Consider the following 26,319-nt stretch of genomic DNA (forward strand, 5'->3'; position numbering starts at 1 on the left):
GGGGTGGGTGCGGGGGGCTTCGGTGAGGACGGGGTGGGTGTCACCGGGTCCCGCGCTGAGACCCCGTAAGCGGCTGCTCTCGGGGTGGGTGCGGGGGGCTTCGGTGAGGACGGGGTGGGTGTCACCGGGTCCCTTGGGGGCCCAGGGCCGGCGCTCACTTCCTGTCCAGCCTCCAGCTCGCAGGCCCGTCTCGGCCGCGAGCCTTTTCTCCGGCGCCTTCATCCACCGACGCCGGCCACTCCTGCCACGGCCCCCGGCCCCCCGCAGGGCTGAGCGAGAGCCACAGAGCAAGGCCGCTGGAGAGCGGCGGCCAGGGAGAGGCGGAAGGGAGCTCAGATAACCATGGAGGAAAGGAAGAGAGAGCAACGAGGTGACATTCCAATGAAGATATAGATAGTGGATGGATGGATGGATGGATGGATGGATGAGGGAGGGATGGATGGACAGGTGGGTGAACTGATGTATTGATAAATGGGTGGATGGATGAATGAATGATGGATGGGTGGGGGGTGGATGGATAGATGGATGGATGGGTAGATGGATATTTGGATGGATGGATGGATGGATGGATGGGGTGGGTGGGTGGGTAGATGGATATTTGGATGGATGGATGGATAGATGGATGGGGTGGATGGGTGGGTAGATGGATATTTGGATGGATGGATGGATGGATGGATGGATGGGGTGGGTGGGTGGGTAGATGGATATTTGGATGGATGGATGGATGGATGGGGTGGGTGGGTGGGTAGATGGATATTTGGATGGATGGATGGATGGATGGATGGGGTGGGTGGGTGGGTAGGTAGGTGACAGATGGGGTGGATGGGTGGGTTGTGGAGGGCAGGGACTGAGCAGTTTGAAAGGGTGTGCTACCCCAAAGCCACCCAGGGCCCGTCGCGTATGTAAATAGCCTCCGAGGGTCTGTCCGCGCACGGGAGCATGAGTGGGAGGCGCTGGGTGCACAGGGGTCCCCGGACATCATGGTCTCTGTGGGACGGACAGGCTGGTGGGCCCAGCGACCCCGTCCCTCCATCTCCAGCCTCAGGGCCTCTGCCGGGCGGGGCCTCGGAGGACCAGGCCCTGGGCCCTCAGAGTCCGGGACCCTCTGAGCGCTCCCCTCCTTTCTCAGCGACAAGGCCACGCCACCGACCTCGTCCGCGTCCCCCCACAGACCCGCCCCCGCCCCCCAGGCCTGGTCGCTGCCCCTCCAGTGGGACCGAGAAGGGGCCGTCGTCCTCTGAGGGCATGGGGCCCCCCCCCGCCCCCCGGGGCCCTGCGCCTCCTCCTCGGGGGCGTGGGGCGGGGCTGCAGGGGTGCGGGCGTGGGGCCGGGGCTGCAGGGGGTGCGGACACCTCGGGGCCAGGGCTGCAGGGGTGCGGACCTCGCGGTCAGGGCCTCGGATTTCTGTGCCGCGTTTTCACATTCTGATTATTTCACGCTCGGCCTTCTGATGGGCTCGTTGGCCGGGAAGCTCAGAATAGACGCGAGCTGCTAAAAACACAGCTCTCCCCGCCCACCAGCTGGGCCGGGGCCGGCTCCGCAGGCCGGGAGCCAAACGGATTCACAGCGAAAACACGGGGCCCTCTCACCTCGCCCAGACATTGGGGTGGGGGTCATTGAGCTGCTACTTCCCCCTCCCTCCCTCCCTCCCTCCCTCCCCCTTCCCCTTCTCTCCTTCCCTCCCTCCATTCCTCCCTCTGTCCTCCCTCCCTCCTTCCCTCCCTCCCTCCCTCCCTCCCCCGAGCCCAGGTCTGTCTGTTGTTTAGGAAAAGTTGGTCCAGACACAGGTTCTGCTCCCTCCCTCGGGCGCCGGCACCGAAGGGGGCTCTGAGGAGGAGAGAACCCCGTGCCGCCTGCAGGGGGAAGGGCCCCCCTAACCCGCCATGGCCCAGCCTCCGTCCCAGGAGCCTCCTGTGAACATCGGCCCCAGAAACAGATCCGATGGGTCCATACCCCCCCCCCCAAGCCAGACCGGAGGGAGATGCCATGGGAGCAGCCAACAGCAGAAACCTGTGGCAGAAAGAAACCTGCTCTGCACCCGGCGCACTGCAGGGGGCGCCTCCGGGCCAGCAGGATGGGCCCCGGACGCCAGGCCTGGCCCCCAGCCCCTCCTCCCTCCCTGCTTCCCAACACTAGCTCCCCGGCCCCCGGGCTCCGGCTGGGACCTGGCCAGGGCGGCCCCAGGCCCAGCTGGGTGGGCGCCCTGCATGCCGCCCCCACGCCCCAGGGAGGGCCTGAGCCTGCCTGCCGCTGGGCCTGTGAGCAGGGCCCCCACCCCCTATCGAAGGCAGAGTGCAGCCGGGCCCCGTCCTCTCCCAGACCCTGCGATCGAGGCGCTGGCCTCCGGGCCCCAGGGGGAGGCGGCACTGTGGGCCAGGGCTCGGGGCGGGAGTGGGGGAATCTCTAGGGAGTCCCCCACGTGGCCCCCTGCCCCCTGTGCCCACCACGGACGTCTCCCCTTCCCCGCCCAGCAGCACCCTGGGGAGAGGGGCCCTGGAATCTGAGGCCACACGCACACAAAGTGGCGCCCACGTCACAGATAGGAAGGCCGAGGCTGGATTTGCATGAAGAGCCAGTGCACCCATTTCACAGATAAGAAGGCCGAGGCCTGATTTGCATGAGGAACCCGGCTCAGCCAGACCAGCCAGTTCCCCTCGCCGGCCCGGCGCCCTCGCCTGGGGCCTGGGTGGGGAGGGAGGAATACGGGCCTGGAATCTCCGGGTCTGGCCCTGGCTCCCGCCAGTAAGGTCCCGTCCCAGCTGGGCCTGTGTCCCGGCCCCCACGGACCTAACCCAGAGGCTGCGGGGACGAGCCGGCAGGGGCTTGGGTATCGGGTGGGCGGCCTGGTGCCCGCCCGCGCCCCACAGAGGCCCTTCCCCCCCGGCGCTGGCCAGAGGGCCCTGGGCAGAGCCTGGCTGCACTACCGTCGCTGACCATCAGAGGGCGCGCGGGCCGGAGGCGGCTGCAGAGGGGCCTCCGGGCCCGGGTTCAGGGAGGGCCTCCCCCCAGGAGCCTGGCCCAGCACCTCAGGGGAGAAAGCGGGCCGGGCGGGCGGGCGGGCGGGCGGGCGGGCGGGGCTCAGTGGCCGGGCGGCGACCTGTGACCCCGGAGGTCAGGGCGCAGCCCCGGGCTGCGGCTCGGTCCCTGTGTGGGGCGTGCAGGAGGCAGCCGGTCCAGGATTCTCTCCTCAGGGATGTCTCTCTCTCTCTTCCTTCCTCTCTGAAATCAATAAAAATACATTTTAAAAAAGAAGAAGGAAGCAGGACCCCAGGCCTCCGGGTGGGCCTCCCCGCCCCCACGCTGGGCTGATGGGAGCCGGGGAGCCCCCCAGAGCACCCTCAGCGCCTGGTCCTCGGGAGACAGACGCTGCTCCCAGCTTGTCAAGTGGCAGAGTCGAGGCGGGAAGAAATAGCAATATTTTCGCGTTTTCGGATGCTATTTTAACACAAATACCGGAGCGGCCCGCACGCCTCAGCGAGCCCGCAGCCGGTCTGTGCGGCGCAGCTGGTGTGAGAGGCAGCGAGGGTGCAGATGGGGGAGCGGGCGCCCGTGCCGCTGCCTCACCAGCAGGCCGCCCGCCTGGCACTGCCTGCTGCTCCCCCCGCCCACACCCCCCCAAGGACAGGGCCTCCAGACACACACACACACACACACACACCCGGGAAGGACAGGGCCTCCACACACACACACACACACACACACACACGGGGAAGGACAGGGCTCCAGACACACACACACACACATACACAGAGACACACACACAGAGACACACACACACACAGACACACACACAGACACACACACACACGGGGAAGGACAGGGCTCCAGACACACACACACACACATACACAGAGACACACACACAGACACACACACACACAGACACACACACAGACACACACAGACACACACACACGGGGAAGGACAGGGCTCCAGACACACACACACACACATACACAGAGACACACACAGACACACACACACACAGACACACACACAGACACACACAGACACACACACACCCGGGAAGGACAGGGCCTCCAGACACACACACACACACACACACACACACACAGGTGCACACACACACACCCGGGAAGGACAGGGCCTCCACACACACACACACACACACACACAGACACACACACACAAACACACACACACACCCGGGGAAGGGCAGGACTTCCAGACACACACACACACACACACACACACACATGCACACGCACACACACAGAGAGAGACACACACAGAGACATACACAGAGACACACACACACAGAGACACACACACACACAGACACACACACACGGGGAAGGACAGGGCTCCAGACACACACACACACACATACACAGAGACACACACACAGACACACACACACACAGACACACACACAGACACACACAGACACACACACACCCGGGAAGGACAGGGCCTCCAGACACACACACACACACACACACACACAGGTGCACACACACACACCCGGGAAGGACAGGGCCTCCACACACACACACACACACACACACACACACAAACACACACACACACCCGGGGAAGGGCAGGACTTCCAGACACACACACACACACACACACACACACATGCACACGCACACACACAGAGAGAGACACACACAGAGACATACACAGAGACACACACACACAGAGACACACACACACACACAGACACACACACACACGGGGAAGGACAGGGCTCCAGACACACACACACACACACACATGCACACGCACACACACAGAGAGAGACACACACAGAGACATACACAGAGACACACACACACACAGACACACACACAGACACACACACACGGGGAAGGACAGGGTTCCAGACACACACACACACACACACACACACATGCACACGCACACACACAGAGAGAGACACACACAGAGACATACACAGAGACACACACACACAGACACACACACAGACACACACAGACACACACACACACATGCACACGCACACACACAGAGAGAGACACACACAGAGACATACACAGAGACACACACACACAGACACACACAGACACACACACACGGGGAAGGACAGGGCTCCAGACACACACACACACACATGCACACACACAGACACACCGGGGAAGGACAGGGTCTCGAGTGGCCGGCACTTTCTCTGCTTCATCTGCTGGCTTCACCGTCGCCGTGGTTGGGGGGTTCGCATGGGAAAAGGCAGCTCTCTCCCCCCTTTCCTCAAGCTGCCGAGGCCCAGAACCTCAGGGGGGGTCTAGCAGCCACATCCCCTCCGGGCTCCCCCGGCTCCCGGGTTCCGAGCCGGCCCAGCGGGAACAGAGTCCCTGAATGCACCGGCCGCCTGGCTCCGGGGCGGAGCGCTGACCAGAGCCAGGAGGTCAGGGTTCGATTCCCGCTCAGGGCCCAGGCCCGAGTGTGGCTCCATCCCAGGTAGGGGGCGTGTGGGAGGCAGCCGGTCCGTGGTTCTTTCAAACGATTGATGTTTTCCTCCCTCTCCTCTCCTCTCCGAATCAATAAAAATGTCTTCAGAAATTAAAAAGAATCCCCCTCAGTGCCAGCTAAGGGGCCGCCCCATACGTTCCCAGAGGACGGTGAGGGAGGGGAGCAGAGCAGGTCTGGGCCTCCCCGCCCCCCAGCCCCCAAGTGGAAGAAGCATAACCGTCCTCGGGCTGGTCTCTGGGGGTCTGCGCGGGCCCCGGCCCCCGGCCTCCAGCACGTGGCTGGGGCTGGGCCCCAGGAAATGTCGGGGACACGGGCTGGCGCCCAGAGAGTCCTGACTCCCTGGCATTGCTCAGGCCGCAGGCCCCGCCCGGCGTGAGGGCTGGGGTCTGCCCGCTGCCTCCGTGCCCGGCCCTGGTGCTGACCCCCACGCGGCTGCCACCCCACCTGCCCTGTCCCTGCACCCGCCCCCACGATCCCGGCGGCGAGCAGGGGCGCCCAGAGCCTCCTGAGGGCCCGGGCGGCAGCCAGGCGGGTGGGGGTGGGGCTGCGGTGGCCACGGGTCCGTGAGGGCGGCCCTGGGAAGGGGGTGTCTCCCCCTCCTGACACGGGGCCCCCAGCCTCTGCTCCCCAGTCCGTGTCCCGGGCCCAGGCTTGGCCTCCAGAGTGGGTTCAGGCGGCCTTACCGCTGAGCGAGCTCATGGCCCCCCCCCTCCTCCCTCTGGAGTCAGTAAGCACACACACATATATGTGCCTCCTGCGGTGGGGCTGGTGGGACGTGGCAGCCCCTCTGAGAGCCGGCGGGCACCGCCAGGCCCGCACGAGGCCGGCGCGGCAGCAGGAGGCCATCCGCCAGGGAGGGGGCCTGCGGGAACCCCCCCTCCCGCCCGGGCCTCAGCTCCCTGCCCCGCCCGAGGCCCAGCCCCGATGCCAGTGGACGGGCTCTTCAGGGGCACTTTCTGTGCGGCCGGACGAGGGGCACAAAGCCGCCCGCTCGGTGCCTGTCCATTCTGTGCCTGTCCCGCCGCCCAGGGCCTTGCTGGCTCCCGGCCGGGCACGCGGGAGCCCGTTCCCCAGCAGCTGCTGTTGACACGTCCTCTCCCCCAGCTGCCCAGAAGCTTCCATGAAAACAGATGGAGGTAATCAGACTTCCCGGCCCTCACGCTGTCCGGCACTTCCGCGAGAGGCTCCTCACGGCCGGGCGCGGCCCGTCCTCGGGCTCCAGCCCCCTCCCCAGGCCCAGCCCCCTCCCCGGGCCCCGGGCCCCTCCCAGGGCAGGGCGCCCTTGGGGCTGCGGATCCGGGCTTCCCTGAGTTCTGTGTCAGAAGCCGGAGGGAATAGCAGCCTGGCCCCGGCCTCGCCCAGGCCCCTGGGCACACGTGGCGGCCAGCGTGGGGTCCGCCTCCTGCAGCAGGGCTGGTGGGAGGAGGTGGCAGCCTCAGGGCCCGAGGCAGCAGCAGGTCCCCATTTTGCAGATGGGAAGGAGGAGGCCCCGCTGAAGGGGTTGCCTGGGTGCCTCCTGCCCCACATTCCGGACATTCCAGGGAAAAGGTGGGCACCATCCTGTCCCCAGTCTGTGCCCCTGTGCCTTCTGTGCGGGGCTGGGAGGGGCTCATGCCCTGGCAGGCTGGGGGGGGGAGGCCAGGCTCAGGGTGTCCCCCTGTGCTCCCCACGCCCCACCAGGCACAGCCCATGGGAGCTGAGCAGAGCTGGCAAATGGTGTTTAAATCGTTTTTAGTCCGGCAGGTGTGGCTCAGGGGTGGAGCATTGACCTATGACCCAGGAGGTCACGGTTGGACTCCCGGTCAGGGCATAGTCCCAGGTTGCGGGTTCGATCCCCAGTGGGGGGCGGGCAGGAGGCAGCCGGCCCAGGATTCCCTCTCATCACGGATGTTTCTCTCCCCTTTCCCCCCTCCCTCCCTCTCTGACATCAATACAAACATATTTTTAAAAAACACCCACCGGGGCCTCTGCATGCCCTGAGGTTGTCCAGGCTGGCGCCTCCGTGGCCCCGCTCGGCCCCTGCCCTCTCCCCTCCTCGCTGGCGCAGCCGCCCGGCCTGTGCTCTTATCTGGAAACAAACGGCTCCTTCACCTCCCGCCTCCCACTTAGCTCCCGGGAATGCACTCACCCGCAGGACTGCCCCTCCCGGCTGCTCCTCTTGGGAGCTGCTCCCCTTGGGAGCTGCCAGCACTCCCCTCCCCTCCCCTGGGGGCTTCCCATGGCCCCTTCAGACACTGTGACCCCCTCCTTCCCTTTGCCCCGTCTTGATCGCTTGCTTCTCCCCACGAGAACAGATTTCAGTGTGGCTGTGCCCACAGGGCCTGGTGGAGACGGGCCCTACACGTTGAATGAATGGATGGGTGGATGGATGGATGGATGGATAAATGAATGGGTGGGTGGGTGGGTGGATGAATGATGAATGAATGAATGGACGAATGAATGGGAGAATGGATGAATGAATGGGTGAGTGGGTGGATGGATGGATGAATGGTGGATGAATGAATGAATGGGTGGATAGGTGGATGAATGATGAATGAATGAATGAATGAACGAATGTATGAATGAATGAATGGATGAATGGGTGGGTGGGTGGGTGGGTGGATGGATGAATGGTGGATGAATGAATGAATGGGTGGATGGATGAATGAATGAATGGATAATGAATGGGAGGATGGCTGAATGAATGGGTGGGTGTGTGGATGGATGAATGGTGGATGAATGAAGGATGAATGAATGAATGGGTGGATGCGTGGATGGATGGATGAATGAATGAATGAATGAACAAACGAATGGCTGGCCCAGCATCTGAGCGAATGCGGGGCGGCCTGGGAGCCCCTAAGCAGAGCCAGGCCTCGCCGAGGGCCAGGTGCCTGGTGGGTCCTGGGGAAGCGCCCCGGTCGGGGCCTCCTCTGGGGAGAGGCCCTTCGCTGAGACCCTCCTGGGTCTCCAGGGCTGTTCCCGGCCTCGGACACCAGGCGCCAGGACAGGCCTGAGGACGGGGACGGCACCGTCGCCGCTCTCTGAGCCGCAGGAGCGGACAGGGCGCGCTGAGGCCTTCGCTGCGGGACTCACAGGACGCCACCAGGGCCCGGGGGCGGGGCCAGAGCCTCCGGGAGAGGAGGGGGGCTCTGTCATGGGGGAGCCCCGGGAAACGTCATTCCTGAGAAGGAAAGCTCGTACCCCTGGCCGGCGGGCTCAGGGGCTGAGCGTCCGCCTGGGAACCATTCAGGGTTCCATTCCCAGTCAGGGCACAGGCCCAGGATGCAGGCCCCACCCCCAGTGTGGGGCGTGCAGGGGCAGCTGGTCAGTGATTCTCTCTCATCATGGATGTTTCTCTGTGTCTCTCCCTCTCCCTTCCTCTCCGAAATCAATAAAGATATGTTTGCTTGTTTTTTAAAGTTAAAATAAATTAAGGAACAAACATCACACACAATGTTCTACCATTTACATATATTTTTAACCTATGGAACTATGCTGCATACTGTGACCAGGCACACACAGGGGCGCGCGCGCACGCACACACACACACACACACACACGCACAGCACTCCCACCACACACACACACACACACACACACACGCACAAGTATGTGAAATATGCAGAGAAAGCCGGGGACCGGAGCACTCCACACCGGCAGCCACGTCGCCTCTGGAATGAGGGGTCTGGAGCCGGAGGGAGGGGGACGTTTGTCTTACCGGACAGGTCCGCATTCCCGCCCGCGGGATGCCTCGCGCATGCGTCTGTCATTAAAAAGTAATAATTATTTTAAAGGAAGGAAAAGCAGCATAAGCTGGAGTTCGCTCCCGCCTCCCAACCCCACCATGCTGAAGCCGGGCTCACTTGTCCCTCTCATTCACTCATTCACTTAATTCATTAGTTCATCTACTCACTTATTCACTCATTCACTCACTCACACGTTCACTTAATTCATTAATTTACCTACTCACGTATTCACTCATTCATTCATTCACTCATTCGTTTATTCACTCATTCATTCACTCACATTAATCCATCTACTCACTTATTCACTCATTCATTTATTCATTCACCCATTCTTTCACTCACTCACTCACTCATTCACTCACTCATTAATCCATCTACTCATTCATTTACTCATCACCCATTCTTTCATTCATCACTCATTTATTCACTCACTCATTCATTCACTCACTCACTCACTCAATAGGCACCTTCTCCTGTTGTTCAGCCAGTATTTACGAGCACCCAGTGTGGGTGCCACGCTGCAGTAGTGAACACACAGATGAGACCCGGGCCCAGGGTTTCCATTCATGTGTGTGTATCTGTGCTCACGTGTGCACATGTGTGGGATCCTCCAGAGTCCCACTGGCACCTGGAGCGAGGGGAGGAATGGCAGTGGCTGTTGGAGGGGAGGAGGGGACAGGAAATAAAGCACCAGAGCATACAAACCTGGCCGTGTGGGGCTCCTTCTCCTCGCCACACCCCGGCCCTGGGCGTGTACTTTACCTGGTCTCAGGACCCACTCAAACGTCGCCTCTTCTTGGAAACCCTACGTAGCGCCCTCCCTCCCCGCCCACCCGCACGGCCTCACTCCCGTGTCTGGCAGCCTCAGCCTGGACCAGATTGGCTGCCGCGGTGAGCAGGAGGAGGAGGTGTTTGCGCTGGTGGCTGAGGGGGTTAAGGGGTCCCATGCCTGTGCTGGTACTATGCCTAGCTGTCCTACACCCCGCCTACTTCACTTCCTGCCAGCGCTGAATCTGGGGTCCCCACGTCACAGTACATCTGGGTGTGCATTGTCTCATCCCTCCAGCCATGGCCCTGTACTGTGTCATCCATCCAGGGCCAGTCCATGCCCATGGATGGAAGGATGGATGGATGGATGGATGGATGGATGGATGGAAAAATGGATGGAAGGAAGGATGGATGGATAGATGGATGGATGAAAGGATGGGTGGAAGGATGGGTGGGAGTATGGATGGGAGGATGGATGGATGGAAAGATGGATGGAAGGATGGATGGATGAAAGGAAGGAAGGAAGGAAGGAAGGAAGGAAGGAAGGAAGGAAAGATGGATGGATGGATGGATGGATGAATGGATAGATGAAAGAATGGATGGAAGGAAGGAAGGAAGGAAGGATGGGTGGATGGATGGAAAGATGGATGGATGGGTGGATAGAGGGAAGAATGGACCAATGGTCAGCTAACAAGAGGGCAGGGCCCCAGGAAGCTCAGCTCTGTCACTGCCATCGCAGGCTCCCTGCTTTGGCGCCATTGGTGGTTCTGCTGAGAACTGGGTCTTGAGGTGCCTGACCTGGAAGGAGTCATTTCTCTTCTCTCTGATCAGCCTTTGCCGCACAGGTAGGGTCCCTGGAGGCAGAGGGCCACCAGCCTAGGGGGACTTCCTCCAGGTGGGTGCCAGCCCCTCAGTCCGGGAACCATGATGATTCTTCCCAAAGTGGGCCAAACGGGAGGGTCCTGGAGCCATCCCTCTACTGAGCAGGCATGGGCTCCTTTGGTGTGGGTGCTGTGCCAGCCCGGGTTCTCCTGCCAGCCGGTGTGGCTCCGTGTTTGAGCATCGACCTATGAACCAGAAGGTCACAGTTAATTCATTCTCAGTCAGGGCCCGGGTTTCGGATTCCATCCCCAGTGGGAGGCATGCAGGAGTAGTTGATCCATGCTTCTCTCTCGTCATTGATGTTTCTCTCTATCTCCCTCTTTGAAATCAATAAAAACATACATTTTTTTTTAGTATACTTTATTGATTTTTTACAGAGAGGAAGGGAGAGGGATAGAGAGTTAGAAACATCGATGAGAGTCATTGATCAGCTGCCTCTTGCACACCCCCTACTAGGGATGTGCCCGTAACCAAGGCACATGTCCTTGACCGGAATCGAACCCGGGACCCTTCAGTCCGCAGGCCGGTGCTCTATCCATTGAGCCACACCGGTTTTGGCTGCTTACTTTATTATTACTTTCCTTTTTGTTGATCCCTACCCGAGGATAATTTTTCCATTGATTTTTAGAGAGTGAAAGGGAAGGAGATATGAGAGAGAGAGGGAGAGATCAGTAGCCTGTGACCCAGGTACGTGCCCTGAACTGGAAATGGAAACCAAGACCCTTCATGCATGAGCTGATGCTCTAACCACTGAGCTCCACTGGCCGGGCTGAATTGCTCACCACTGGCCGGGCTGAATGGGTGACTATCTGGTATGCATATCATATCTCAATAAAGCTGTTTTTTAAACAACAAGAAGAGAGCACAAGAATTGCAACCGCCAGGCAGATCCGGAGCGAATGATGTCCTGGAAGATAACTGGGCTGGACTTGCCCAAAGTGCATGGCGGGTGGGGGCGGGGCTGCTCCATTTGAAAGAGACCGAAAAGCAGGGGCTGGACGGGATCCTGTGACAACCACCGCGGGACAACGGGCGCCTGGCTGCGGGTGAGACCTCAGGCGGTGTCATGGATCATCGTGAACGTCCTGGCGGGCAAGCCCTCTGTTTATCGAGGGGAGCATTCCTCTGGGGGCACACGGAGGAGAATCTGGGGGTGGCGCTTCCTGATGTCTGCGCGTGCACAGCAACAGTGTGTGTTTGAGTGTGTGAGTGTGTGAGTGAATGTGTGTGCGAGTGTGTGTGAATGAATGTGAGAGTGTGTGAAAGTGAGAGCATGTGTGAGTGTATGAATGTGAGTGTCTGTGTGTGAGTGAATGTGTATGAGTGTGTGTGTGTATGAGTGTGTATGTGTGAAGAGCAACAAAAATCAAACAGCAAAATATCAGCACCTGGTGGTGCAGGTGCCCAGGAGCCGCCCTGGCTATGTGGTTGGTGCTGGAGAGGGAGTCAGAGAAGGTCACCTGTCCTGGCATTGATCCTCAGTTGTCCCTAGGATCTCACCCCCGAGGGTGACATGAGAGGCAGACCCTCGCTCCCCACGGCCAAGTTCATCTACTCCCAACAGCCGACCCGGTGCTCCCACCAGGCCTGGGTCCCCCACCCTCACCCCGCCATCCCCGCCCTCCAGCCCCGGCTCCCCGTGCTCCACAGGCCAGGCCGCAGGAGGCCTCTCTCCCAGACGCACCCTGATGGATGGCCTCCTGCACCCCAGCCGGAGCCTGGCCCAGACCACCAGGCTGCGGGGGACGGGGTGGCCGACACCCCGGGGCAGGGCGGGCTCTGAGAAGGGCCCTCGGGGCCGGTCCCTCTCCAGACTTCTCCGGGGAAGCAGAAGTGCGTCTGTGACATGACCTGTCGCTGCTCTCATGACCGGGAGGTGAGGGCTCTGGAAGCTGGTCTTGACTGGGGAGGTGAGGGGTTAGGAAGCTGGCCTTCCCCGAGGAGGAGAGCGGACAGGAAGTGGCCTTTGAGGAGGTGAGGGCACAGGAAGCTGGCCTTCCCCGAGGAGAGACGCAGCCGGGCACCTCGCCTGAGGGCAGGGCGCTGTGTCTCCACGTCCCGCGCTGCCAGCCTCCCTGCCCGGCCCCGTCAGCCTCCAGGCCCAGTGCCAGTCTGCACTCGGGCCTGCTGCGCCCGCTTGTCCCCTGAGGACGTGAGGGGCTGGGGGCTCCTGGGCCCCGCGCGGAGCGGCTGCAGGCGGGTGGACAGGCGCACCCCCAGGTGAAGGAGGCTGCCGCGGGGCAGGTCGGGATTTCGGGGCATGAAGCTTGACCGGCCAGGCCGCTCGACGCTGCTGAGGCTGTTTCTGCTGCCCCACGGGGGCCTGCGGGTCCGAGGTGGAGGGTCATCACGCTGTCACTCGCTCGTGACCCACTTGGATCCAAGTCACGAGAAACCCAGCCCCCACAGGCCCAACAAACAGGAGGCGCTCATTCCGGGCTCCAGCATCCGGGAACTTCGTCCTTCGCAGGACTCCAGGCCCGAGCTTGAGTGGAACTCAACCAATCAGAAGCCCGCTTCCCATCACCCCAAGCGACAAGATGGCGTCCTGGTACCAGAACCACTTCTCTGTCCGCTTAGCAGCACTTGGCGGGGGGGGGGGGGGGGGGGGGGGGGGGGGGGGGGGGCGTTATTGGCCCAGCTCAGGTCACGTGTCCGTCCCTGAACCAATGGCAAGGTCAGAAATGTGGTGCTCGGATTGGCCAAGACGCCCTGCCCATCAAGGTGCCTACAGGGAACCCTGAGCCCCTGACTGCAGGGTGGTGCCAAGGTCTCCTCTCTCAGACCGCCCCACCCCAATGTCTCTTCTCTGGAAATCTCTCGTCTACCGCTGTGCTAAGAACGGTCACTCACGGAGCCGTTCCTCTGTGCGGGGCCTCACTTCCTTACCTCGCCGTAGGAAGGTAACTGCCTTCCCAAAATAGGACCATCACGGTCTCAACATTATAGGCCCGCGGTCGGCAAACTCATCCGTCCACAGAGCCAAATGTCAACAGCACAACGATGGACATTTCTTCGGAGAGCCACATCTTTTTTTTTTTTTTTTAAAATATATTTTATTGATTTTTGTACAGAGAGAAAGGGAGAGAGAGAGTCAGAAACATCGATGAGAGAGTCATCGGTTAGCTGCCTCTTGCACACCCCTACTGGGGATATGCCCGCAACCAAGGTACATGCCCTTGACCGGAATCGAACCCGGGACCTTTCAGTCCCCAAGCCGATGCTCTATCCATTGAGCCAAACCGGTTCCGGCGAGCCACATCTTTTTAAACTTAAACTTCTTCTAACGCCACTTCTTCAACAAGGACTCGCCCAGGCCGTGGTCTTTTGTGGAAGAGCCACCCACAGTCAAGGGGCCAGAGAGCCACATGTGGCTCGCGAGCCACAGTTTGCCGACCACGGTTATAGGATTCTGTACCTGGGAGAACACTTTGAAGGGTTAGTCCAAAGCTGCCACTTTGGAGTTCTCATTTATGATACCTGTTACCGTTATGACTGAAGGACACCGGGTGGGGAGGCCAGGAGCCTGGGTCCCATGCCTTCCCGAGCCGACCTGAGCCAGTCACCTCCGCGCCTTGACCTCTGAAAGGCCAACCACCTGCTAGCAGGGGACTCCTGGAGGTGGCACAGTTAGTCTTCAACAAGTCCCAGGCTCGAACTTCAAGGAAGCTGCAGGGGAACGGAGACGCTGCAGGAAGGGCCTTGGGCGGGTTCAGAGCCCTCTGCTAGCTTCTTTCAGAAGCCGAGTGCAGGTGCTTCCCAGCTGCGATTGTTCTAGACCTTCTTCTCTCACTAACGTGTAAGCTCCTCAAAAGCTTGATCTGAGAATATTTTTTCAGGCATTCTCTCCCAGATAGGATTTAAGCGTCTCCCTTCCTCGGGGCTCTAGGCCAAGATCCGGGGGCATACCGCAGGGAAGGAGACAGACGAGGCAGGGAGAGGGACTCCCAACAAGGCTACAGCCGAGGAGCGGGAGACATCGGGTGTGGGGGAACCACAGCAGGACCACGACGGGGAGAGGACTCCTGGCGAGCAGGGTGCTCAGAGTCAATGGCCCCTGAAACCTCCTGGTTCTCGGAAGGAGGGGGAGCCCCGGGGGCCAGAGCTGGGGACAAGCTCCAGGGCCCTGAGCTGAGAAAGGGCAGAGGGTGGGACAGCTGAGGGAGGAGAAGGGAGGAAAGGAGGCTCAGGGGCCGGGAGCCAGCTCCCGGGGATTCCTGGAGGCCCAGGCAGGGAGTGTGCGTGGGATCCAAGGGCGAATGGAAACGCTCACAGTGCTTCCCGCTACAGAGGGCCACGTGGAATCCCACCGGGCAGCGAGGGCTGGCGATGCTCCGCTGGCGGGAAGGGCCGCACGTGGAAGGTGTGGGACTACGGCCGAATGAATGAATGAATGAATGAATGGATGGATGGATGAAAGGATGGACGGATGCACACGTGCGGGGAAGGGGAAGGGGAAGGGCGGAGGCCTGTCTCCCGCGGGAGGCCCTGGCTCCAGGCCCAGCGCCCTGGCGCGGTGACCTTGGGCACCTCCCGCCCCAATCCCGGGCCCGGAACCCTGCGTCTCGGGGGCGGGAAGGACGTGCGGGGAGGGACGGTGCGCGCGCGCGGGCCCGGCGGACGGACGGGCGGCGTGTCGTTCGCGGACCGGTCCCGGGCCCGAACCCGAGCCACGGGCCGAACCCGCAGGACTGCGGCCGGGCCCCAACCCCGGCCGGCCACCCGCCGTGTTTACAGGACCCCCGCGCCGGCCACGCGGCTCCTGGCCGCGTCCACCCGGCGGGCCCCGCCCTCCGCCCTCCGCCGCGCGCGCGGGCCAGCCGGCCTCCCGCGTCCCGCCCCGCGCAGGCCCTGTCACGGGCCCCGCCCCCGGCGCAAGACACGCCCACATAGCCCCGCCCGTTCCGCCCTAGCCACGCCTCAAGACCCGCCCCGACCCGCAGACACGCCTACATAGCCCCGCCCCTTCCGCCCTAGCCCCGCCTCAGGCCCCGCCTCGCGCCGCCCACGCCCCCGGCGGCCGGGCACCTCGGCCAGTGTGCGCGGCGGAGGGCGGCGCGGGCGGCGGGCTGGGCCGGCCCGGGCCCGCGGGGCGGGGCGGAGGGTGGCGGGAGGGCGCGAGGGCGGGCCGGGGGCCGGTTCCGCGCGCCGAGATTTTTAAATGTCCCGCTCGCGGCCGGGCGCAGGAGCAGCCGGCTCGCCCGCCAGCGCGGTGTAGGGGGCAGGCGCGGATCCCGCCGCCGCCGCGCGCTCGCCCGCCGCCGCCTCCGCCGCCCGCCCGCCGCCCGCCGCCCGCCGCCCGCCGCCTCGGCGCGTGCCGCCCGCCTGTCGCGGACCCGCTTCGGGTGAGGCCCCGGCGGCGGGCGCGGCGGCGGGGGCTCCGGGTCCGGGGGTGGGGGGGTGGGGGTGGGGGTGGGGCGCCGGGGCGCGGGTCCCGGGGTGGGTGCGGGGCGAAGGCGCGGGGTGCCGGGCCGGGGGCTCCGGGAGGGCCGGGGAGGTGCTCGGGGGGAGACTGAGGCAGCCCGGGCCCCCAGCGCGGCGATCGGCCGGCGGAGCTCTGGGGGGGTGTCGGGCCCCCCCGCCGCCCCGAGCTCGGACCCGGAGCCGCGGGTGCTGGGGGCGCACGGGTGACAGGCCACCCGGCCCATCGGCCATTTTCCGGCGGCCGGCCCGGGAGGGAGGCTCCCGCCGCCGCCTGTGCCGCGCGGGCGGGGGAGGGGAGTCCGGGCCGCCGCCGCCCGGGCCCCTGGCGGCCGCCTCACCCCGTGCCCGCTTCGTGCCCCAGGCCCGAGTCTGACCGAGCCCCGCCATGCCGAGCGAGAGCCGGGAGAGCCGGGAGAGCAGGGAGAGGTGAGTGCGGGCCGGGGGTGGGGGGTGGGGTGGGGTGGGGATGGGGTGCAGGGGGGCTGCTGGGGCAGCGCCCTCACCCCGCCACCCTCACCCCCGCCCCGCCGCGCAGGGATGCCAAGGAGCCGGACCCCTCGAAGGAGGACAGTGGCGCGGACGCCTCGGCCCACTCCAGGAAGAGGAAGGCGAACGTGGCCGTGGTGAGTACAAAGGAGACAGGTGGGGGTGCCCGGCCGGCCCCCACCTCACCTGGTCCCAGGCTGGGCCCCGGCCACGTGTGTGCGGAGAGGGGGCACCCTGCGGCTGCTCCCAGCCTGACCGGCTTCCTCTCCCCTCTCCCGGTGCATCTCGGTCCGCTCCGCTCGGCGTGCTTCCTCGGGGTGGCTTGGTCCCCCCTTAGTTCCTGCAGGACCCCGATGAGGAAATCGACAAAATCGACAGGGCTGGGCCGAGCCGGGAGGACGATCAGGTAGGAGGGCCGCCCCGAGTGGGGGGGTGGGGGGAGGGCTGGCCCACCGGCGGTCAGCGGGTCCCATGCTGTCCGGCCGCCGATGGCCCAGGCTTTGTCGGCCGCCTCCTGGGGCCGAGCAGTGCCTGCTGTCAGGGGCCCGGAAGGGCTTGTGTTTCTCGTGGTGCCACGTGTGGAAGAACCAGGATGGACGTGGAGCGGCCGGTCCTCCCCTTTCTGCCCTTGAGGAAACCGAGCCTCAGGCAGCCTCCCCAGGGCCCTGTGCAGCTGGGGCGGGCGGGCGGGGCGGCCTGGCTGTCTGTGGGCCCGCGCCCTGGGGGCCGTGATGGCGGTCTGCATGGGCTCACCCATGGCGTCCCCCTGTGCTTGCGCCTCCGGGGGCTTGAGGGCCTCCTGCTGCCCGTAGGCCAGGTTTAAAGTGCGACCCCATCCAGCCATCGCCTGCCGTGTCCCTGCAGCCGGGGCTGGGCCTGGCCGGCGGAGGCCAGGGGTTAGGGGAACATCGTGTGTACTAAGTGTGTCTCAACACATATTTGTTATTGACTGGCCGTGTCTCTGCCCCTCCTTCGTGGACTTCCCGCCAAATCGCCTGATGCTCATGATATCACCGTAATATCAGAAGTTCCTGGCAGGACAAGTGCGCACTATCTCCCCGCCTCAGAGATGGCTGCAGACGGCAGTTATGGCCGCTCAGCAGGGCTGTCTGTCTCCACACAGGCCGCCGGCCTCCGACGCCCCCCCAGGTGGAAGCGGGGCGGGAGCCCACCCTGGCCAGTGAGCCGCAGGCAGCGCATCCTCTGCGGCCAGCGGCTGGGCGGGGGAGAGCGGGGCCACAGTGCCCGCAGGGCGCCCGCACGCTGCCCTGCGCAGGAGGCCCGGGGCCGAGCGTTTCTGGGCTGGCTCATGGAACAGTGAGCCAGGGGGTGGAGGCATCCTTCTCTGTTAGAAGAAGAAATAGGCCGTCTTAGGTCAGGCAGTAACAACGTGCATCCCGAGATCTTCCCTTCGTTTTCTCCCCTTAGAACACAGCTTCACGCTGGTTGGCGTGTGTGTGTGTGTGTGTGTGTGTGTGTGTGTGTGTGTTTGTTTGGGCTCTTTTTTGGTTAATCCTCACTGGAGGATAGTTACCCATTGATCTGAGAGAGAGTGGAAGGGAGGGGAGAGGAGGAGAGAGAAACATTGATGTGAGAGGGCCACATCAGTGGTTGCCCGAGGCACGTGCCCCGGAAACCTGCAACCCAGGCTCGCGGCCCTGACCGGAACGGAGCCTGCCGATCTTCAACTTTATGATGAAGAGATCAGTCGTGTACAAGCAGCAGGATGGGGGCTCCCCTAGGGGGGGTGTGGGGAGAAGGACAGGAGAGAGGGGCAAGCACAGGCCCTGACGGGGTGCTGGGAGGGTCCAGACCTCGGGTGGGGAGCGCACACGGCCATGCAGGTGTCAGAACATTGCACGCCTGAGGTTTACGTTGTATGACTAACCAGCGTTACCCCAATACGTTTAACAAACATTTAACCGGTCATAGGCTTTGTGAGAATAGGATGATTGCTTTAAGGAGAAAATCCCTAAGTGGCGGAATGACCTGAGTGTTCCCCAGGCACTGAGAGCTGGTAAAACCCCATACCTGGCACCTTTAGAAGCAGCGCCCGTTGTTTGGGGTCTAACGCTGGAGTCTTCGCTTAGCCCAGGAGCGGGGCCTGCGGGGTCTCTGGGCCCCCCGTCTCCGCGGCTCCGTGGGTGTGACGGGCAGGCAGCCTGTGTGCTCCGTTCTGGATGAGAACGAGGTCCCGTGACAGATGCACTCGGAGGGCCCGCAGCCCGGGGAGGGGTCCCGCTTGGAATGGCGGGGTATAGATGCATTTACACTCCGTCTTCGTACTGTGGATGGAGTGGTCATGGCAGAACGTCCCATCGGAAACTACCTTCCCCCCGGGAGACGTTTTTTGTGGATGAGTTGATCTTGTTAAAAACGCACCTGCCTCCTGACGGAGGGACCTCAGCCCTGGGGTCCTTGCCGTGGCCTGGGTGCTGCACTGGTCCGGGTGCTTTTCGCTGGGGGGACTGAGAGCCGCACGTCGCTGCTCAGACCCTCGTGCGAGGAGGCGGTCGGAGGATCGGTGCGGCTCCTTTTCTAGACACGGATCCGTGTCCCAGGCCCCTGGGCCGAGCGAGGGACAGACGCCGGCCTGGCGGGCGTGTGCCCTGCGCCCTGAGCTTGCTGTGTTGGGGGTGAGACGTGTGGGACGGCGCCCTGCCCGGCGAGGTGGCGTGCCAGCAGCTGACAGTGCCTCTCCTTCCCAGCCGTGGGCGGGCGGCGCAGCCTGTGGGAACCCCTGTGCCCTGATGCCCACGCCGGACAAGGACGACAACGAAGTGGCGTACCCCACCTCCGCACACAAGCACCCCTGCGCCAGGCCCCCCCGGGCCTCACCCCTGCCTCTGCTGAAGTGAGTGCCCGCCCTGCGCCCCGCGGCCCGCGCAGTGCAGCGTGGCGTGGGCCCGCTGACCCGGCCTGTCCCTGCTGTGGTCCCCGCAGCTGGGCAAACCGGGAGGAGGTGTGGATGATCATGCTGAAAAAGGAGATGCGGTACCTGCACGACCAGCACCTGCTGCAGCGGCACCCGCTCCTGCAGCCGAGGATGCGCGCCATCCTGCTGGACTGGCTGATGGAGGTGAGCTGCTCGCCGCGGGCTTCCCCCGGCACGTTCAGAGGCCCCGCCGCTGGGGGCGGCCGGAGGCGAGGCCCCCTCGGTCCGAGGCTGTAGTCTGTGTCCCAGTGAGAGCCTACCCGCAGCCTGGGGCCTTCACTCTGCTTCCCAGAGCTCTGCCTCCCCTGGAGGAGCATTTGGGCATGGTGGTTGCTTTTATTTTCTTCCTTTAAATGTATTACTGATTTCAAGAGAGAGAGAGAGAGAGATGATGTGTTTGTTGTTCCGCTGATTTACGCATTGACCGGCTGGTTCTCGTATGTGCCCTGACCGAGGACCCGGCTGCACCCGTGGTGTCTGGGGCTGACCTCCCGGCCCCGGGGGGGGGGGGGGGGGGGGAGCTGTATTTACCAGGCGCGCTGCCCGGCGGGAGGAAACGGCTGGTGCTCCCCGTCGGAATGACGCTCACAGGGGGCGGCACCCACAATCCTAGCATTTGAGCGGTCGCAGCTCGCTCCTCGGCGTCCACTTCCCGGGTCTGCCGGGGGCCGGCGGGAGTCCTGGCAGGAAAGCGCTTCCCCGCGGCCTGTCCTCCTCAGCCCGGCGGCCTCCGCCCCTGCTGCCCCCGCAGGTGTGCGAGGTGTACAAGCTGCACAGGGAGACCTTCTACCTGGCGCAGGACTTCTTCGACCGCTACATGGCCTCGCAGCACAACATCGTCAAGACGCTGCTGCAGCTCGTCGGCATCTCGGCCTTGTTCATCGCCGCCAAGCTGGAGGTGCGTGCCGGGCCCGGGTGCGTGCTGGACCCGGGGCGCATGCCTGCTGCCCGGGGCGTGTGCCTGCTGCCCGGGGCGCGTGCCTGCTGCCCGGGGCGCGTGCCTGCTGCCCGGGGCGCGTGCTGGACCCGGGGCGCATGCCTGCTGCCCGGGGCGTGTGCCTGCTGCCCGGGGCGCGTGCCTGCTGCCCGGGGCGCGTGCTGGACCCGGGGCGCGTGCCTGCTGCCCGGGGCGCGTGCTGGACCCGTGGTGCCTGCCTGCTGCCCGGGGCGCGTGCCTGCTGCCCGGGGCGCGTGCTGGACCCGGGGTGCCTGCCTGCTGCCCAGGTAGGGCTCATGCTGCCCCGAGTGCCACCGAGATGGGGGCGAGGCCCACTGTGTACACCGCACACCCTGCATCTCCCACGTGAGGCCCCTAGCACTGAGGCACACACAGACCCTGAACAGGAGTGAGAAGGGCGAGAAGCCGTGCGTGCGTGAACGCTCAGGGTCACGTGTCTGACAAGTGGGGAAGGTGGGCCTGACCTCAGGAGTGCAGCTGCCGGACGAGAGCATCCAAAGAGGCTCTCCCAGTGCTGGAAGAGGGACCTTTCAGACTCCCCCCAGCGAGGAGAAGTTTGATTGATTGATTGATTGATTGATTGATTGACTGGTTGGTGAGGGTGGGTGTTTCATTTCTTTCCCTTCACGCAGTGTGAACCCCTGGAGTGGGCCTGCATGTATCCCAGCAATGTACCCCCTTCCTTCCCGGCCACGCCCCCCCCTTCCCTGGCCGTGCTCCTCCTCGTACCCGCCGCCACCCTGGGAATGCGTCCGGTTAGTAGCTCTTTAGGAGGTGGATGGCGAGGGGCTCTTGCCAGTAGCTCTGCTCCTCCAGGAGATCTACCCGCCGAAGCTGCACCAGTTCGCGTACGTCACGGACGGGGCCTGCTCGGTGGAGGACATCCTCACCATGGAGCTGATCATCATGAAGGTGACCCGCTCTGCCGGGGCGTCCGCCGCGCCCTCCCGACCGCGGCCGGGGCGGCTGCACCGTCAGCTCCCTGTTCCCTCCTCAGCCACAGCCTCCCTCCCTCTCCCGCAGGCTCTGAAGTGGCAGCTGGGTCCCCTGACCATCGTGTCCTGGCTGAACGTGTACCTGCAGGTGGCCTACCTGAACGACATGCACCAAGTGCTCCTGCCCCAGTACCCGCAGGACGTCTTCATCCAGGTCGCAGAGGTGGGTGCCCGCCCCCGCCCCGCCCCCGCCCCCGGCGGCCCGGCCGCCCGCTCAGCACTGTCTCCCGCAGCTCCTGGACCTGTGCGTGCTGGACGTGGGCTGCTTAGAGTTCCCCTACGGCGTCCTGGCCGCGTCCGCCCTGTACCACTTCTCCTGCCCCGAGCTGACGCACAAGGTCTCAGGTGCGCCTCCCCTCCCCGCCCCCCTTCCCGCTCGCAGGCTCCGGCCGCCGCCCCCCCCGGCGCTGACGTGTGTGTCCCCCAGGGCTGACGTGGAAGAACATCGAGAAGTGCGTCAAGTGGATGATCCCCTTCGCCATGGTCGTCAGGGAGACGGGGAGCTCGAAGCTGAAGCAGTTCCGGGGCGTCCCGCCCGAGGACGCCCACAACATCCAGACCCACCTGAGCAGCCTGGACCTGCTGGTCAGTGCCCGGCTCCCCCGGAGGGCCGGCCTGCGCTGAGCCCCGTGCGGCCGGGCTTCTGGATTCTTCTCTGCTGTTCCCCCTCCCTCACCCCTGGGAAGCAGCACACCCTCTCCCCGTAACACTCTGTCCTTGTCTGCAGGACAGAGCGCAGGCCAAGAAAGCCATATTGTCGGAGCAGAATAGGGCTTCTCCCCTCCCGTCCGGGCTCCTCACGCCCCCGCCGAGCAGCAAGAAGCAGAGTGGCGAGCCGGAGCCGGAGTGACCGCCAGCCTCCACCAAAGACAGTGGTGCCCAAGTGCCTGCCCGCCCCGCGCCGGAGGCCGCCCCAGCTCCGGGCGCCGAGCACCCTCTGTGGACGGCACCGGACGGAGCGCCGCCCGCGGCCTCGATGGTGCGACCAGCGGGTCAAGTACACCAGCCACCTCCGGACACGACGCGTCTCTGCTGCTAGGAGGGTGCTGCTTGACCGGATGGCTCCCGGGCCGGAGCGCGGGGCTGGGGCTGGGGCTGGGGCTGGGGCCGCGGCCTCCGGTCGGGGCCCACGGTGCTGGGGGTCCGCCCTCCACTCTATCATTGGTAACTTACATGCCTTTTATGAACTTGTTCTAAGTGCTGCTACGACTCCTGTTTTAATAAAGGTCACCCTGTCTGAGCCGCTGGCTCCACGCGGTGTCTCATTGGCCTCCGGCGCCGGCGGCGAGTGCGGCTGCGGGCCGCTCCGGTCCAACGCCGCTTCCTAAGCTCCAGGCTTCCCCCGGGGGAGCTCGGGCCAGCCGCCCCGCCCCCGGCCCCATCGAGTGCGGCTCCCCAGCCCTGCTCCCACCACCCCGCCTGCAGGGCTTCCTTCCGGAGGTCTCAGCACAGAGGCCTGAAGGTGCCAAGCGCAGTTACACGCAGCTCTGATGTCCTCTGCCCTCTGACCCCGGCCACCGACACGGTCACCGCGGTCGGCTCACGCCACGCGTGTTGGCTGTCCTCGACGTGGCGGCCTCACAGCCTCTTCCTTCCTCAGGATTTGGTGTGTGACTGGGCTCGTAAAAGGGAGGTGAACGGGCGAATAAACCCACTTGTTTCCAACGTGGCATCCTTATCTCGTTCTGTACAACATCTGCCCGACGCAGAAGGAAAAGCAGCCGTTTCCAACGTGCCCTGTTTGTAGAAGCTGGAGAGAGAGCAGGCCTAGGTTCTGACAAGTTTAATACCGTTTCCTGAGCCTCCAGGCCATGCCGTGCAGCTGCGAGTGACACCCCGACAGCAATTCCTCCATTTCAGCTGGAAAAATGTTTATTTTTTGTTGATTTCAGAGAGGAAGAGAGAGAAACATCAATGATGAGAGAATCGTGGATCGGCTGCTTCCTGCACGCCCCCTACTGGGGATGGAGCCTGAAGCCTGAGCATGTGCCCTGTCCGGGAATCGAACCCTGACCTCCTGTGTCATAGGCTGACGCTCCACCACTGAGCCATGCCGGCCCGGCCGTTCCAGCTGAATTTTTAGCGTTAGCGTTTGCAGGTGGCTTGCAAAAAAAAAAAAAAAATCCTAAACATGGTTCGTTTCCACTGGGCACTTTCTATGCAGAAGGATGGCAATGAAACCATTCCTATTTTCAAGGTTTTCTTAGGAGTCTGGGAGCTTGGCACGGGGGAGGTCACACAGGTCGGAAAGAGGTTTGAGGTGCATGTTAATTTCCAGGCTGCCGGCAGCCGTCAGGCTGTGGGGGTCACTGAGTGTGAGGAGCTGAGGCCGCCGTGTGTGTGTGTGTGTGTGTGTGTGTGTGTGTGTGTGTGTGAGAAGTGGCTGGAATGCTGCACTTCCGGAAGTCCCTCTTTTTTTAAATGAAAGCGGTGCCACGGGCAACTCTGAACCTGCTAGTGAAGGTCTGTCCTGGTGGGTAAGTGAACTTGGAGTAATCGATACGGCCCGTGGCTCAATGGTTAGCGCGCCACCCCACGGACTGAAGGGCTGTGAGTCCGATTTTGGTCAAGGGCATGTACCTCAGTTACAGGCTTCATCCTCGGCCTGGTAGAGGAGCGTGTGAAAGGCAACCAATCCATGGCTCTCTCATATTGACGTTTCTCTCTCCCCCCCTCCCTTTCACTCTAAAAACCGATAGAAAAATATCCTCAGCCCTGGCCGGTGTGGCTCAGTGGATAGAGCATCCGCTGCGGACTGAAGGGTCCCAGGTTCGATTCCAGCCGAGGGCACAGGCCTGGGTTGTGGGCTCAATTGGCAGGAAGCAACCCATCAATGACTCTCATCAGTGATGTTTCTACCTCTCTCTCCCTCTCCCTTCCTCTCTGGAATATGAATATATATCTAGATATATATCTATATATATATATTTTATTGGTCACGTATATATATGTGACCAAACGTTCCGCTTTTGGAAAAATCGGGACTTTTAAAACACGGCGGGACGAGGGACAAATTGTTAAAAATCAGGACGTCTGGTCTCTTTACCTTGACTGGAATCAAACCTGGGACCCTTCAGTCCGCAGCGGATGCTCTATCCACTGAGCCACACCGGTTTCGGCTCAAGTCACATTTCTACCTTGTTTGTTGTTGGAAGACCATCTCCATCCCCGCCACGACCCTCTAAGTTGCTGGTTATGGGTCTCAGATTGCCACCAAGGGCTCAGTTTGGGGAAGAATTGTCCTGTTGCATCACATGCGCCATCCAGGCCACGCGGTCCTTGGTCCCTCCAGGTGACGTGCCAGCAGGGTGGGCGAGGAGTAACGGCATTAGGAGCCTGCACGCCAGACCTCGAGGTAGCTAATCCGCGGTAGCTAATTCCCAGGCTTCTGGGCTGTTCCCCGAGCCTCAGACGGGGCAATGGCATCCTTCAGTGCGCTGGTCGGCAAACCGCGGCTCTTTGGCCCCTTGAGTGTGGCTCTTCCACAAAACACCACGGCCTGGGCGAGTCTGTGTTGAAGAAGTGGCGTTAGAAGACGTTTACGTTTAAAAAAATGTGGCTCTCCGAAGGAATGTCAATCGTTGTCCTGTTGGTATTTGGCTCTGTGGACGAAGGAGTTTGCCGACCACGGGCCTAGCTGGTTTGCTCAGTGGATAGAGCGTCTCCTGCGATCAGAACCGTCCTGGTTTGTTTCGGGTCAGGGCACAGGCTGATCCCCAGCGTGAGGCGTGCAGGAGGCAGCCGATTCCTGATTCTCTCTCATCGTTGATGTTTCTTCTCTCCCTCCCTCTCCCTTCCTCCCTGATATTTAATTGATAATATATATCAATTAAAATATATATTTCCCCCTTTTGGTGCACTGGTGGGGGGGTGCCCTCTCCGATTGCTGTGGAGTTTTCTCTGGGGGGATGAACCCCGATGTATATCATCTCTCCACGCCGGCCCAGGGCCGGCCGCCGCCATGTGCACCTGTGTGCGCAGGTGCGGCTCACCCCCGCCCCCCACCAGCAGGCAGCTGCCCGCACCTTTGCCACCTGCGGCCAGCTACTTCCCCAAATCGTGCCGCTTTCCGCCCGCCCCCACGCCTGCTCTGACCCCGGCGTGCCACCCCTCTCCCCAGGAACATGGCTGCGGTGCGGCTCGACTGGCTTTTCTCTGATTATGAAAGTGAAACACCCGTTTGCTATAAGATTTTTAAACAACGAGGACGAACACAACACAGTCTGAGAATCCCCAGAGATGGCTCTCCCCGTCCGCTCCAATACTGCTCGCTGCGCACACCAACATGCAGAGGAGCGAGCGGGAAAGCCTGCTGCAGGCTGCGGCAGCCATTGTCTCCTCTCAGCGCTTTTAAAGGCACACACAAGCCCACTCCTGCGGTCACTTTTTCTTTTTTTTCTGAGTGCCCGCCAATTGGTTTCCTCGCTCAGCTCAGAATTCCATTGCCTGGCATGTATCAGGTGCTCATTAAAGGTGTGCTCCATGCCGAAACCGGTGTGGCTCAGTGGATAGAGCATCGGCCTGTGGACTGCAAGGTCCCAGGTTCGATTCCAGTCAAGGGCATGTACCTTGGTTGCAGGCACATCCCCAGTAGGAGGTGCGCAGGAGGCAGCTGATGGATGTTTCTCTCTCATGGATGTTTCTAGCTCTCTGTCCCTCTTTCTCTCTCTTCCTCTGTAAAAAATCGATAAG

The 26,319-nt window shown here is 62.8% G+C and overlaps 1 protein-coding gene across 2 annotated transcripts; it reads left to right on the forward strand.

Moving 5' to 3' along the window:
* The first annotated feature begins 15,919 nt into the window (after positions 1-15,919).
* CCNE1 (cyclin E1) lies at positions 15,920-22,708 on the forward strand. 2 transcript variants are annotated; one of them, XM_036432731.2, is made up of 12 exons: positions 15,923-16,174; positions 16,615-16,679; positions 16,789-16,876; positions 17,077-17,145; positions 19,448-19,593; positions 19,683-19,818; positions 20,426-20,572; positions 21,449-21,544; positions 21,656-21,790; positions 21,861-21,972; positions 22,055-22,212; positions 22,355-22,708. In XM_036432731.2, exons 2-12 carry the CDS (start codon positions 16,639-16,641, stop codon positions 22,475-22,477), a joined length of 1,251 nt encoding a protein of 416 aa, XP_036288624.1. In that variant the 5' UTR covers positions 15,923-16,174; positions 16,615-16,638; the 3' UTR covers positions 22,478-22,708. The 2 variants fall into 2 exon arrangements, with proteins under 2 accessions (XP_045435776.1, XP_036288624.1); XM_045579820.1 differs by lacking the exon at positions 22,355-22,708 and having other exon boundaries at positions 15,920-16,174; positions 21,861-21,976; positions 22,069-22,212.
* Positions 22,709-26,319: the final 3,611 nt, after the last annotated feature.

This window comes from Pipistrellus kuhlii, unplaced genomic scaffold (genome assembly GCF_014108245.1).
Source record: "Pipistrellus kuhlii isolate mPipKuh1 unplaced genomic scaffold, mPipKuh1.p scaffold_m20_p_117, whole genome shotgun sequence".
Taxonomy (NCBI): domain Eukaryota; kingdom Metazoa; phylum Chordata; class Mammalia; order Chiroptera; family Vespertilionidae; genus Pipistrellus; species Pipistrellus kuhlii.